Raw genomic sequence first — 17,070 nt, 5'->3', positions numbered from 1 at the left:
ATTTTCAAAATTATTTTTAACATACTGAAAAATATGAAAAATAGAATATTATTTTATAAATATATAAGATCACACGCTCTAATTCTTCTACTGATTTCCACAATAATTTTTTCTCAACACTTTAAAATTAAACTAATACTATTTTTTTCTTTTTTTATCAAAAGCATTATTTTCAAAATTATTTTTAACATACTGAAAAATATGAAAAATAGAATGTTATTTTATAAATATATAAGATCACACGCTCTGATTCTTCTACTGATTTCCACAATAATTTTTTCTCAACAATGTAAAATCAAACTAATACTATTTTTTTCTTTTTTTATCACACACAAAAGCATTATTTTCAAAATTATTTTTAACGTACTGAAAAATATGAAAAATAGAATGTTATTTTATAAATATATAAGATCACACACGCTCTGATTCTTCTACTGATTTCCACAATAATTTTTTCTCAACAATTTAAAATTAAACTAATACTATTTTTTCTGTTTTTATCAAAAGCATTATTTTCAAAATTATTTTCAACATACTGAAAAATATGAAAAATAGAATGTTATTTTATAAATATATAAGATCACACACGCTCTGATTCTTCTACTGATTTTCACAATAATTTTTTCTCAACAATTTAAAATTAAACTAATACTATTTTTTTCTTTTTTTATCAAAAGCATTATTTTCAAAATTATTTTTAACATACTGAAAAATATGAAAAATAGAATGTTATTTTATAAATATATAAGATCACACACGCTCTAATTCTTCTACTGATTTTCACAATAATTTTTTCTCAACAATTTAAAATTAAACTAATACTATTTTTTTCTTTTTTTATCAAAAGCATTATTTTCAAAATTATTTTCAACATACTGAAAAATATGAAAAATAGAATGTTATTTTATAAATATATAAGATCACACACGCTCTGATTCTTCTACTGATTTTCACAATAATTTTTTCTCAACAATTTAAAATTAAACTAATACTATTTTTTTCTGTTTTTATCAAAAGCATTATTTTCAAAATTATTTTTAACATACTGAAAAATAGAATGTTATTTTATAAATATATAAGATCACACGCTCTGAGTGAGAATGATACAAAGTTTCTTATCTATTTTTTTATTCATCGGTTTTACGAGTACGTGACAGACTAACGTAAACTATTCGCGAGTTTCGAAACACGAAGAACGAGATGCGCCGAACGGAGAAAACGACGTCGCACGGTAGAATCTTTTGTGTTTGCGTTTGAATTATTATGCGACGGGAGAATTGCAACAGACGGTCACGGCGCGCGTAAAATATTTAGACTTAGTAATCAGGTTGCGTCTCCCTCGCGCCTTCGTCCGGCATGGAAATTCAAAATTACGTAATTCAGTACGAAGTGCGAAACAATGAAGACAATAGCAACCCAGGAACGGCAAACAAATCTCTGTAAACCGAGGGGACTTCGCGCATACCAAGAGCCCGATTCATCGAACATCTGTTCTCGAATTTCTGTCAGCAAAAAAGATAAATCAAAATCGACAGACACCGTAAATAAACTCTACGCGTCCGATTAATGCCTGTAATTGAATCGAAAAGGCAAAAGGCTCGACACAAAAAATTCGATAATACATTTTAACGAAGCTGTCACGAAAACAGTTGCTTAACAGTTTCGAAACTATATAATCAACTGATATTTTCTTTTAAATCAATATAGAAAGCGCTAAAATATATATTATTCGGAACAAAATATATTTATATTATTATTATTATTTAAATTTATAAAAATAATTTATATATAAAAAATATATAGAATTTGATTATTTCTATTCAATTTCCGCGATCGATCTATCTGCAAATAATCGATTTAATAAGGCCTACTTTATAAAGTACGACGAATCGGCAAAGATCTTACGTGATTTTTTTCGCGTTCAGAATCAAGCATCATCTCGATCGTCAAAATACCCGTCTCGCCTTTGGCGAGATCTTCGGGCGTCATTGGCGATCATAAATCTCGAGGAACTCAACGCCAATCATCCTTCTTCGGTTTAGCTTTGCTGAAACGAAGCGAATGAGCAACACCTTCCAGTTGCTATCGTCCTCGTCAATGGGGCCTCGTCGAAGGTTTTGTCGATGATCGATAAGCCACCCAGTACGCGCTCTTTCATTTTTTTCTCTCTCTAAACGGACATGCAAAACGATAGAAAAAAAGTAAAAAAACAGAGACACTTAGATAAAAACCAAGACATCAATCTTTACCAAAAATGACTGATGATCATTAGTGGTCATTGTCGAAACCTAAAAGAAAACGCGATTCTTATCCCAGCAAAAGTAACTATTTGCTAAATCAACATCTCTCTATTTCTCACATTGTTTCCTGGTATTTCCGATTGAAGAAACCACAAATTGAAACATTCCGCATACGAATACATCAAGAACGCGGATATATTAATTTCCAACGCATCCTCTTCATATATAGTCGGTCATCCAAAAAGAAGACAACGTCAGACATTCATACGCGACCAACTTACAGACTAACTGTAAAACTATTTCTGTTCAGACATTCTATCGTGGCGCAAAACTCTCGTATCTGGGTTACGTTTTAATTATAAACAACCCCTCCATCCCCACAGACAAAGACTCACAGCACAAAATATAATTATTGTTATATTGTTGCTGTTGCATAAACTCAGTTTAGCCATAATTAAATACATCCCGTACGGACGAGACGCTAACGTAATATGCTAGTACACAAATGACCATCCTTTTTACAGAAAGAGTTGTTAACATTATATTATAGGGATGGCTGGTAGCATGGGTCAAGCCGGGATGGGCAGCTATTACGGCCCTGCGGCCGCTTACGGGTCTCTTTCCGCGGCCAGTATGGCTGCAGCTGCGGCAGCGGCAGCACAACAATCAGCAGCCATGTCTGGTCTCGCGGCACCTGCTCAGGTTAGTCGATAATTCTTTCATATGATATATGTACGTGTATAATACATATTGCGTCGTGTTATCAAACGAGAGACGAATTGATGGATATATTTAAACAATTAATGGTGACTATTCCGGAGGAGCCCAAACAGCTACTTCAGGAAGAAGAAGAAACATGGGAGAGATGTACTAATGAACAGTGATATACTAACGGGTCCATTTGTTTTGGCTACATTGGCTACACTAATTTAGAGAGAAGGTATCTTTTTGGCTACATTGGCTACACTAATTTAGAAGGTATCTTTTTCTTTCCAACGTCGAGCAAAAAAGATAACTTCTGAACTAGTAAACTCTGAACAGATCTATTCACTAGTACATACATAATGCGATAACACGACGCAAATTACTAGTCATCAGCCTCTGTTGTTTGAACGACTTGTGATATGTCATGTGATGTGTTTTTTTATCAATTTTGTGGCAAAAAATATATGTACCTATATCTATATTACTTTTTACATAAACAGATATTTTAAACTAATTTATTGTTATTTCTACTTTAGCTCCAATATTGGCATTACCCCTGAGATACCCTTTACTAGGTTATTATAATTATATATGTTGTCCCATAATTCGCGAATCCCATAATTCATGAGCAGATATAGATTAAAATATCTAAACGAATAAGCAGATAAGAAAGCATTATCTGATCGAAAGGCGACGTCATGCAGCGAGCGGGGACCAATCTGTTCTAAAGACGTTCTATCTGCTCACGAAAGCTCATAAAATTCGCGAATTATGGGATACTTTATACATATAGGAAGTAAGTACATTTTAAGAGTTTAAGTACATTTTAATTTTAAAAAGCATTTTTATATAATTTTTTTATATAATGTTTTGAGAACACAATTGGTTTAGATAAAGACACAGATAATCTTTTGAGAACAAAGGCCGAACATTTCTTTTTATTTCAATATTATTTGATTAAAATTATTCTTAACGTAAATGTATCGGATTATATAAGATGTTCAAGCTTTTAAATTTTGTTATTCTTTTTTTTTAAACTAGCGTTGGCCCGCCGACATTTCGCAAAACCCCAAATTCAAATCCATGTACTTATTACACACTTACATTGAACACATCGGGTCCAATAAACAGATCCTCGATCGTGCAAAAGGAGAAGAAAAAAATGAGAGCTGAATCGCGGAAAAAGGAAAAAAAGGATGAAGAAAAATGAGGTAAAGATGGCGCCTTTCGACGAATTTATTATATGGGAGGAGAAAAGATAAGTAAATGAAAAGAACCGAGAAAGTGGATGAGAAGGAAGGATGAGAAAAGGAGAAGGAAAAGAAGAGAGAGGAGTATATAGGTAGGTACGTGTTTGAATCGTTGTCGCAACAAAGGGGCCCCCGGGTGGCTTCGCAAACAGAAACCGGAGACCGTGGTCTGTGTATGAATTTCCGCAGCTGGCTACGGGGAGACAAACAGATAGCTAGTTATTTCTGCATTCAGAAGCTGAATGGCCGACGCGTCTGGAACGACGCACCGACGCGATACAAGCGACCATTATTGGTTAACACCGACGGCGAGCGGCACGCTCGAAGAATTCCAACGTTATCTTCGTGCCCGGCCGAGTTCGAGTATCTCTTCCTCTCGTCGGCTCATCAACGCCGGAAGCGCAATCAGCATCGCAAAAGAATCCGATCCCGGAACGTCTTCAAAAATACCAAGTTTCGTTTAACTTTTATATATAATTAATTTAGAAACCAAAGTTTCCGAAAGAGAAATTTAAAGATAATTTGTTATAAAAATGTGCAAATTCTTTCCAAATTTAGTTGTTGATCACATTTTTTAAATCATCTTCAAATCAGAATTAATTTAATGATAAGAGTTGATTTTTCGTAAATTTTCTAAAAAAATGTTTATACGACTGACGATCGATGACATGATTCGTACACTTCATCACACGCTTTTATAAGCGGATCTCTTTCGGAAGCAGTGAGTTCTTACAAAATGTTGAAAAGTCTGAAATATCGAGGGCCACGGCACAATATGCGGCGATGCGAGGGAGTTGACTTTCTTGTTCTCTCTGTGCTCTCTCCCACCGCTTCGAGGCCATTTGGAAAATAAAGTGCGCTCATTCTCTTTCGTTCTCGACGACACATGGCGCGAAAGGAGAATGCCGCTCTTTTGTGAGCGAAAACAGAGGCGAACGGTATACGGTGTCATTGTCCTCTTTAGCAGCAACATCGCGTTGGATAATTAAGTCCTAGAACGACGACGTAGATGAAGACGGAATAAACTATCGCGATAATGACGAGGATAGGCATATCGTCATCCGAAAGTATAACGTTTACAGAGAAAAGAACATTTACAATGTCTGCGTGTAAATTGCGCAATAATGGTCTTAACAATTTTTTATTTATATAAAATTTATTATATTTTAAGTTTGAGAAAAAATTGGCTACGTTGAGGATGGATAATTATTGAACTGAATTTATGTAAATAGATCCGTAATTTAACACGCCTAAAAAAAATTTCTCTGATATAATCATATCAAATTTCAATATTTGGACACTGACGAAAAAAATTATTCTGGATTGCAAGTTATCTTTATCAATTTCTAAATCAGTATAATTCAAAATCAATATAAATTCGATCCTCAAATGAACGAAGCTCTAAGAAATTATCTCGCAAGCTACACATAACGATAATATGAAAATCATTGGCATTGTCGCGATCGAATGAATTTTAATACGAATATTTCAACGTCGCACGGTCAGAAGAAATTTTTTAATTTCCGGACACTGCTGCGATTCTCGCGAATCGCAGAGAAGGAAAAGGAAAGGGGGATTTCGAGGCGAGAGAAACCGAGCGCAGTAATCAATTGGTCGTAGCGGGCGGGAGAGACTTAGCATCGCTAAGACTGGATGTAAATCATCCGGACAAAGCCGCTTAACGATCCGACAAAGGATCCCGCACGGTCCTTCCTTCGTCCACGAATTATAGAATCGGCAATACGCACGCTATTCCTTCCCTTTCTTTCTTCCTTTCTCTCTATCACTCTTTATTTCTTGCTCTTTTCCTTCTTTTTTCAACACCAGTCATTTCTCGAGGCCAGTCGTTCCCTTCTCAACTCTTGGCAGTTCGGTCATCCAAACGTGCTTGGTCCAACGTGACAAAATTTATGACGTTTGGCAGAGTTGTCTTCGACATAGAACAAATTTCCGGACTGGATCGGATACACCGATTTCGTAATTTGCATGCACCGACCGAATCAACACCAGTCCAACATGACGAAATTTATGACATTTGGCAGAATTATCTTCGACATAGAACAAATTTCCGGACTGGATCGGATACACCGATTTCGTAATTTGCATGCACCGACCGAATCAACACCAGTCCAACGTGACGAAATTTATGACATTTGGCAGAATTGTCTTCGACATAGAACAAATTTCCGGACTGGATCGAATGCACCGATTTCGTAATTTACATGCACCGACCGAATCAACACCAGTCCAATGTGACGAAATTTATGACGTTTGGCAGAGTTGTCTTCGACATAGAACAAATTTCCGGACTGGATCGAATACACCGATTTCGCATGCACCGACCGAATCAACACTAGTCATTTCTTAAACCCAGTTATTTCATTTTTCAGCCCGCGACAGCTCGGTCATCCAAACGTGCTTGGTCCAGCGTGACGATATTTATGATGTTTGGCAGAGTTGTCTTAGTCCGCATCGTCCGGGTACACCGATTTTATAATTTGCATGCGCCAAATCGAATGCGTCGACTTTTGAAAAATCGGGGCAGATTTTTGTACTTTGAGTCCGGGTATGATATTAGAAGAACGTACATTGGAACGGGTAAAAAAAATAGGTGACAAATTCAAAAGTCGACGCATTCGTTCCCTGAACGTCATCGGGATATTTGTGCTGTCCTTGTTTTTTCAGCCCACGACAGCTCGGTCATCCAAACGTGCTTGGTCCAGCGTAACGATATTTATGATGTTTGGTAGAGTTGTCTTAGTCCGCATCGTCCGGGTACATCGATTTCATAATTTGCATGCGGTAAATCGAATGCGTCGACTTTTGAAAAATCGGGGCAGATTTTTGCACTTTGAGTCCGGGTATGATATTAGAAGAACGTACATTGGAACGGGTAAAAAAATAGATGACAAATTCAAAAGTCGACGCATTCGTTCCCTGAACGTCATCGGGATATTTGTGCTGTCCTTCTCTTTTCAGCCCGCGACAGCTCGGTCATCCAAACGTGCTTGGTTCAGCGTGACGAAATTTGATGTTTGGCAGAGTTGTATAGACATAGAACAAATTTCCGGACTGGATCGCATCGTCCGGATACACCGATTTCATAATTTGCATGCGGTAAATCGAATGCGTCGACTTTTGAAAAATCGTGGCAGATTTTTGCACTTTGAGTCCGGGTATGATATTAGAAGAACGTACATTGGAACGGGTAAAAAAAATAGATGACAAATTCAAAAGTCGACGCATTCGTTTTCTGAACGTCATTGGGATATATGTGTTGTTAGGGCTATAACCCTATCATATTCGTTAGGCTATACGTTTCCCCTTGTTCTGTTTTAGGTCGTAAGTTCTATGGATGCTATGAAATATTCAATGGAAGCAGACAAGTATCGCGCCTATATGCCACCTAGCACTCTCGCGATGAGCATGTATCCAGATCCCAAATATCTGGATTCATCTAATCCCAAAACTTATTTGGATCGCACCTACTTGGATTCTGCGAAAGCATACTTCGAGCAATCCAAACTCTACATGGATCAGAAGCCGACCATCGCAGATTACAATCGATCCAGTTACGAACCCAACAAGCTCTACGAGGAATCCAGCCCGGGCAGCGTAGTCGGCATCCCGGCAAGATCACCGGCCCCGGATTCCCCAGACACGAGCAAGCAACACGAGAGAACGGAGCAGGGCTCGTCTAGCGCGAGCTCGACATCAACATCATCGGCCGCAAGTCCTGGAGCAACCTTATCCACTTACTATCCCGGACCTGTTCAAGCTGGCGGTCTACTAGGCCCACAAATGGGCCAATACGGCGGATATCAGACGGCACCGACACCGGGAAACGAGTCTTTTCGCCGGCCATTGACAGTCATCTTCTGACCCGACAGAGCGTAGCTCTGATCAATTCTCGACGAGCAGCTGCTATAATTCCTGACTCGCGATCGCTAACGCATTTCGCGAATTTAAGGCTGGGATAAGCAATCGCGGTTTCGCCGATTGAAAAAAAAAAAACATCATCTTCTGAAATCAAGATTTTGTGGAAATCAAGATCTTCAAGAAGAAAAGCTGCCACAGTTCTGGTCACCCTGCCGTTTAACGCAGATTTTATGGAACGAAAGTGATGAACGTTATGTGCTAGAGTTAGAGATTTATTAAACTTTACTGTCTTCTCTTGAAATAAGCTATTTCTTTTGCTGAATGGATTTTCGACGTCACCATTCCCTCATCATAATGGCTATCACGGATTTTAACAGACTATCGACGATGAAATCTTCTTCTGAAGAGTACTCTCAATTTTAGAAAAATTCTCTAATAATCTTTAAAAGATTCTAGCAATATTAAAGCGTGGTATAGATAAATGCAGATAAGGAAAATTAAATAAAAGCTGGAGAAGAGAGAAAGAGTTGAGGAAGAAGAAAATCTTCAGAAAATGTTGTTAATTCAACAATTTGGCATCCACCGTTTAAGGTGTGATCTGAAGAAATTTTATCAAGCAACCAGGAAGAATTACACCATTTTTCGGTTGGATATATAATCGCGTCGCTTTAGTAGCGAAGTTAAAATAGACCAACTGAAGCAGACCCCAAGAAGCAAAGGACGGATTAACGACTATGGACGTCGTTATGAATGACAACGAAGACCGAGAGGGTTCTCGCTGTGTCGTCAACTGACTAGTCTTACGAGACAAATGATTAAGATCTGTAAGAAGACGTTTGTACATAGTCCCTGTGTAAATAGTGTAGCAAAAACACGGCTTTTCCGGATATCCGCACGCGAATCCGCTTTCTTACGGTCTCCATTCTCGCGTATGAAGCGCGATCGTCGACGAAGAAAGCAGTACAAACGAAATCATGTGTACGCAATTATGGTGTCTCCGAAACCTATCCCGAGTGGCTCGATTTCGTTGGAACAATGTAAGCATCTCTTTATTTTCTCTGTTTTCGACTCCCACAACTGGTGGTAAAGGTATACGAAATGTTTAATTTGTAATAACCAGCTGAGAGTTGCACAGTTTTAATTAAAAATAATGTAAATCACGTGATATATACATTAGTTTAAAAAGTGTCGGCTTTCATATCATTTTCTTAGAATCTTAGAATACTTTTATGTAACTTGAAAATTTCGATAAAACTTAAAAAATTTTATCAAAAAATTCCATTTAACTTTTTCTTATAAATTCGCTTTACTTTAATCTGAGAAAAATTTTCGTAAAAAGGTATAATAAAAATTGCGCCATAAACGTAGCGCCATAAAATTGCGTTCATAAACGTTTATTTAAAGTTTGCGATTATGCGTATCGGAGTAACATAGATAGGTGATGGATATGCAAGAAATTATGATATCGCATGGTACCAGTACGTTATACATTTTTTTTTAAATAAAAAATGTGACAGATTGTCATTTAATATAATACAATATTGCTTATATCATTAAAATAGATATTTATTATTAATATCTATTTTAATATTAATATATGTTTTCGATAAATATCTTGTATACATGGGCGTCTGCAGAGAGGGGTAAGAGGGGGCATTTGCACCCTTGGAATTAGTTCAAAAATTAAACATTTATTCTCTTTCAATAAACACTGGAATTTATTTGAATATTTAATACACTCCTCAAAATAATTAAGGGATAAAAAAATTGTCCAAAAAATAAGGAAATTTTAAATAGCTGTTATCACGAGGGTTATTAACAGTTTTACAGTAGAGTTAAAAATAAAATTAAATAAAATTAAGTAAAATTAAATAAAATTAAATAAAATCAGGTAATCGCACGCGCAATGCGCGCTTATGTTGTCTAGTTTAAACAAAAAGGAGAAAACTCGCGAAGGTCTTCGTTATTTTTACTTATCTATGACCTTTTGAAAGTAGAGATTTCAAGCTTTAAACCCTTTTTTAAAATTTTAATTATCATTTTTCGTAACAAAGTTATGATTATTTTAAAAAATGTCTATTTTTCGGACAATTTTTTATCCTTTATTTCAAGAAGTATATTTGAAAAATGAAAATAACAAACAAATTAAATTTAAAATAATTAAGAAAGAACAAAAAAATGTTAATCATGCCCCCTCTTAGAAAAAATTCTGCGGACTGTCCATGTTTGTATAGTAAAGAAACTATAAACATATTATAAATTTTTGTGCATATTTTCATTGGACAATTATAATAGAGTCGCAACATATATCAGGAAATTAATTGTTGTTAATTTATTGACTTATAAGACTACAAGATTGTTTTTGTCTTGGATACTGTTGGTTATTTTCTATCTATTTTCGCTTGACTGTGTCGAAATCAATTCTGCGAGGGGAAAAATAAGCTGCGGAAAATATCTCGTTCTCAAAGAATGAGAACTTCCTGCTATACGATGTGTAACCTTTGTATTCGTATAGTTACGATGAACCTTAAGCTGTATCGATTATCCGCGTATAATATTACAAACGACACAAAAATAAACTATAAATATTGTACCGTAAATGAAAAATAAACGTTAAATATTATCCTTCGAAACATGTGTTGACATATTCCTCTCTCCAATTTTAACATTAATCTCGTAATAGCATTTAATAGAAGAAATTAATTCTAAATTAATTAACTAATCACTTTTTAAATAATTCTCTTGTTAAAAAGGACTTAATCATATACATATACATATATATATATATATATATTGAAAATCTCCCAGAGCCCTCACAAATTTTTTTTTATACTGTTGATCTAGAAGAATAGTTCTTATGCTTACATGTGGATCAAAAAGAGATTCAGAGTATGCGTGAATGCCGAGTATAATTTAAAAGGCCGGATTTTAGAAAGATATATTATCCTGCTAAAGAAAAGTTTATCTTAGGACTCCGATTGACCGAGGAGGACTCGCTGGTGCAGCCGTTTTTATACGGACCCATTCTCGTAATATTTCAAAAAAGAATCTTATTTACCTGCCTGAAAAGTGTAAGGTGTTTTCACGCGTTTGGGGAGCGACCAGGAGCATAAAGGTGTGAAAGAACATAAATGGTTCAAGTTTCCAAACGACAGTTCACGCTCACGATCCGGCAGCTGCCGTTCTTTCTATGCTGACAATGGGCAACGCAACTGTGTGGTCGAAGCCTTTTCTTTTTCTCAGTCTTTTCCGAGCGTAGCTTGGATCGAGTTTCGATGCGCATTGTGCATGCACAACAGTTACAGTTTATTTTAACTACCGGCGCGAAATAATTTTGCAGTTCTCAATGGTAATAAATTTCTTAGTCCTTTGATCAAGAATATAGGTATATATGTATTGTGTATATTTAAATACCAAGAAATATATAATATTATTCTCAAAATATCAAAATTGACAAAAGAATTAAATTAAATAACTCAAAGATATTTTTTAAGCGCATTTGGAAATTTATTTTAGCAACATTTTTTAAATATCAATTTTCATTTTTTGTATTAAAATTTTATAACTTTACGATAGTCTATCATCGTTATTCAGCGCGTATGTTTCACGATTTAATTCATATAATTTCAACGTTTGAAAAGAATTTATACTCAATTCCTGAATTTAATCACAAAACCATTAAAAAATGTCTGAAAAATGTTTTTCGTCATCCTGTCAAAATCATCCTATATCCCGAAAGAGGTCGTGTCATTTTGACGGAGTATCTCAGCTAAAAGACGTAATGAATAGTTACACGTCACGGCGCGGCGGCATTGTTAATTCGGCCAGTGACTGGATAAAAAGGGTCGTAAACTATACAGTAGCCCGCGGTGAGTGATAACAAGATACCAGACCGCGAGAACAGTGATTAGGGACCCTCGTGCACGCCCCTCGGAACGACAAACTGACAATTTTCACCTCGTCGTTATCCTCTCGAGAAGCGCGTCCATTGTTTCTGATCCCAGAAGGATCATCTCAAGCGCCCTTTCGTCGAGCATGCGTGCTTCTGCGAGCAGGAAGCGTGAACAAGGATACGGGATTCCCGACACGGATAACTCCTGACACATCTCGGGATGCGCGCGGAGGTGACTACCTTCTCATTAAATCCATTATATCAAGTGAACGCCGATGAACTTGACCTGCGCCGGGCCGTCAGGCCGGTTTAGACAGATCGTTTAGGTGGAATCTAAATCATCTCTACCCTTCCCTTTTCTCGATTCCCGCTGCCCGAAAGCGAGCTCGACCGCGTCACCATTCCCGACCGACCTCTCACGACTTCATTAGTACCGACTTGCTTTGGAATGCGCGGGATTTCGGATATCAGGAATTAGGAAAGTATGCAGAGAACCTTCGATAATGTATATAGCATAATTGCTCTACAAAATATTCACGTCGCCAAAAAGGAAGATTGGATCAAATAAATGGGATATAATAAATTGTGTGGATTTCTCAATAATAAAACTAATAGATGGTAAAATTATATGTTTAACAAAAACAGGGTATTTGTCTTTGATATTATAAAAATGAAAACTGTATAATTATTAATTGTTTAAAAATGATAAATATCAATTCTTTAATTATAAATTCCAAAATTAATACTTTTATATAGCATAATTGCTCTACGAAATATTCACGTCGCCAAAAAGGAAGATTGGATCAAATAAATGGGATATAATAAATTGTGTGGATTTCTCAATAATAAAACTAATAGATGGTAAAATTATATGTTTAACAAAAACAGGATATTTGTCTTTGATATTATAAAAATGAAAACTGTATAATTATTAATTGTTTAAAAATGATAAATATCAATTCTTTAATTATAAATTCCAAAATTAATACTTTTGTATAGCATAATTGCTCTACAAAATATTCACGTCACCAAAAAGGAAGATTGGATCAAATAAATGGGATATAATAAATTGTGTGGATTTCTCAATAATAAAACTAATAGATGGTAAAATTATATGTTTAACAAAAACAGGATATTTGTCTTTGATATTATAAAAATGAAAACTGTATAATTATTAATTGTTTAAAAATGATAAATATCAATTCTTTAATTATAAATTCCAAAATTAATACTTTATTAATTTAAGAAATATCGAATACAATTTGTAATAGATCATTAATTGTTGAAGATTTTTTTATTGAAACATTTTTCATCTATTCTGTTTTTTAATTTATTATTCATATCACGTTAATCAACATTATCAGATTCTATTGCTATTCGTCACGAAAATCATCAATCTCCGCTGATATAAAATGGTCAATTTAATTATCGCTTACGCATTTCGTCAACTAAATAATGTCAGGCAAAAAGACCTACATTTCGTTAATTATTGACTGTAATTTGTTAATCAGCATTATGACATTATCTGATTATCTTTTACTATCATTCAATCGCCACAGGAATTGGAATGTATTAATAAAACAGCTATTAATTTGATTACAGATTACTCATTTAGTCAAATGTTCCTGACAATCAGATTCAATGACCGAACGCATTTGTACGTCTAATAAAATTAATATATTCCAAGATAAATTTTCATCCGACAAGGTATATACGACCGTTTACTGATCATTATAATTCGTATAAACTGTTACTCAATTATCTTTGAATTTTGAAAGTATCCGTACAATCAACTTCCTTCATATACATACAAATGTGCACACACAGATCATTAAATTAAATACAAGATACAAGTTATATATTTTATCAGTGTTTACTCAGCACTCAGCGTCGGTGTATTTTTTTTTTATTATTAAAAGGAGATGCCAAAACCGGCTTCTCATTAAATTGATTATATAAGGAAGAATAACTCATGTCACGAGTGGCAAAAGCGAGATCGTTTAGTGTGAGTGATTGTGAGAATCATTTCGAACTCTCATTCTCATCTTTCCCTCCCAACCGCGCGACTTCATTATTAATTTCGAATTTGTAAACTTATATAATTTTCATATTTTTCATATCTCAAAAATTGTTGTATCTTAATAGATTATAATTATGTAATTAATTACACTGAGAGAATTTTCTCTTAGAATTTATCATGGTAATCGTGGACATATTTTCGAAACTTTATAATTCACCACATATATCCAAAATGTCGATTTCATTATTAATTTCGTAATTGTATAAAAATTCTAATTCATTCACATATTTTTAAATCTAAAAATTTCTTCTTATATTTAATATCTAATGATTTACATGAAGATATTTTCATCTCTAGAATTATTCATAAAATCTGGTCGACTTGTATCGCTTAGATAGATTTTAGAGATTCTCCGACAATAAGATATAAACTATGTTAATTAATTTTATATGACCTAGTTCAATTTCTCTATCGTCTCATATATCAGAAATTTTCAACGTTTGTCCCGCTTACTGTTTACTTCTAAAGAAAAGCTGCGTCCGATTATATTGCAAATTACATAACTGATTGCTCGAATGAATGAATTCTCATTTCTCTCACTTTAAAAATGAGAACTTTGCAGATTATACCACAATAAGCTACGATTTGAATTTCCGGAGCATGTGAACCACAGTATATCATATTGATGGACGTAGATCAATTCCAAGGTCATTGCATTTGTCGTCCGTCTCTCAATTGATGCGCGAGAGCACCCAACCATTCCCAGATAACACAACAATGAGAAAAGTAAAATGGATTTCTAGTTCCTAGGTTTATATGTGAATAGAACTCGCCTTTGCATTGATCGAAACACAATCGCGAACAATAAAACTGCAGCAGCTATAACTCGAGTGAATTTCTTTTATCGTTCGCAGATAAATAATTATATTTGCTCCTCTGCAGCTCGAGATTATACATTTTATATTTTTTATTCAAAAGAAAAAGTAAATAATAAATTTAAGTAATTGAAAATTCTGATTCGTTAGTTAGTTGGAAGAGTTTACTCATCGTATCAGCAACGTGTGTATTTTTTAAGAATTAAGCATAATCTCAGAAATAAATCGCGCTTCGTGTAGTTAACGAATTATCGCCTAATTTCGACGCAACGAACAACTCACCTCGCACTGTTTGTCGAGTAATTATTTTCGATCGAGAGGAACAGGTGCCATTATTTAGACAAGTCAATCGTCGCCGGTGGCACCAAACCAGCGACGGTTGTGTTGCGCAAACATTCGCGAGGGCCGACACATAATGATTGCAAGCCACCAACTATAACCACTCCCTGTCTCGCAACGATTCGTGTTTGCATATCGATTGCATACACGCACAGACATAGAAATCATTCGTCGACGACGTCGGTATTCCGATAATGCCGCTATTAGTAGCTACTATTACTAATTAATTCAGAAGTTCCTTTCGACTTGCATCGACTTGCATCGACTTGCGCCTTAATAAAAGTTCATTTTGATACTTACTTGAAATGCTTCTTTTATTTAACTTGCATTATATATATATATATAATAGACAATACTAGAATTAATATTATAAAAATTACGCTAACAATAATTTTTATTATTGTCAATAAATGCAAATGACAAAAATAATTGCAAAAGAATTTAACGTGAGAATTGACACTTGATTGTATATATGATTGTAAAAATGCACGAGAACGTTATTGCGATAAATGAATTCGCACAAATGAATATAACGTCGGTATTCCGATAATGCCGCTATTAGTAGCTACTATTACTAATTAATTCAGAAGTTCCTTTCGACTTGCATCGACTTGCATCGACTTGCGCCTTAATAAAAGTTCATTTTGATACTTACATGAAATGCTTCTTTTATCCAACTTTGCATAATATATATATATATATATATATAATAGACAATACCAGAATTAATATTATAAAAATTACGCTAACAATAATTTTTATTATTGTCAATAAATGCAAATGACAAAAATAATTGCAAAAGAATTTAACGTAAGAATTGATACTTGATTGTATATATGATTGTAAAAATGCACGAGAATATTATTGCGATAAATGAATTCGCACAAATGAATATAACGTCGGTATTCCGATAATGCCGCTATTAGTAGCTACTATTACTAATTAATTCAGAAGTTCCTTTCGACTTGCATCGACTTGCATCGACTTGCGCCTTAATAAAAGTTCATTTTGATACTTACATGAAATGCTTCTTTTATCCAACTTTGCATAATATATATATATATATATAATAGACAATACCATAATTAATATTATAAAAATTACGCTAACAATAATTTTTATTATTGTCAATAAATGCAAATGACAAAAATAATTGCAAAAGAATTTAACGTAAGAATTGATACTTGATTGTATATATGATTGTAAAAATGCACGAGAATGTTATTGCGATAAATGAATTCGCACAAATGAATATTTTGTAATACGTCAAACACCTGGTGTGTTTAACTGCGACGCATTATTTCGTAACATATGCGTGATAATTCGAATTAGATACAGAATTTCTCGTGAACTCGTCCATGAAAAAGAGTGTCAATGGCCGTGATCCTGAGCAATCGCTTAAGGTAACCGCAGGTAAATTAGTTTTTATCCAACTGTGAGCGATCGTTGAACCGATTTCGTTCGACATAGTTGCCACGCGACTGATTTCGTTTCTATAGTTTACGAGTCATTGTGTTGAATGGAGCATTTTAATAATAATAAAAACTGTAAGTAAGATTTTATAAAAATTAATAAAAAATGATTTAACATAATAAAATATAAATCGTTATTCTCCATTTTGTGAATTGTCAAATTGTTTTCCACATTTCGATGAATAAGGAAAATTAATATAATTTATGTTATTTTCTTTTTCTCTCTCAACTCGAAAACCGTTAATATAAATCTCATTTTAATCTTTCAAAAATACTCTCCTTTGATAAAAACTTATAATCTACACATATATATTCTTATATTAATTCTGATATTGTCTTCCACAATATACATAAATTTACATCATCAATTGATAATACTTATAACATTTATGCCGCTG

General features: G+C 34.3%; 1 protein-coding gene across 1 annotated transcript in view; it reads left to right on the top strand.

Annotated features, from left to right (window-relative positions):
• Positions 1–10,701, top strand: part of LOC114935875 (uncharacterized) — a 31,520-nt gene extending 20,819 nt beyond the window's left edge. The window contains exons 4-5 of the mRNA XM_029308797.2: positions 2,791–2,942; positions 7,535–10,701. Of these exons, the coding sequence (XP_029164630.1) occupies positions 2,791–2,942; positions 7,535–8,077 (695 nt within the window). The 3' untranslated portion in view covers positions 8,078–10,701. The remainder of the gene's footprint in view (positions 1–2,790; positions 2,943–7,534) is intronic.
• Positions 10,702–17,070: the final 6,369 nt, after the last annotated feature.

Source organism: Nylanderia fulva, unplaced genomic scaffold (assembly GCF_048542155.1).
Source record: "Nylanderia fulva isolate GAGA-0341 unplaced genomic scaffold, ASM4854215v1 Scaffold15, whole genome shotgun sequence".
NCBI lineage: Eukaryota > Metazoa > Arthropoda > Insecta > Hymenoptera > Formicidae > Nylanderia > Nylanderia fulva.
This window is presented reverse-complemented; position numbering and strand designations above follow the sequence as displayed.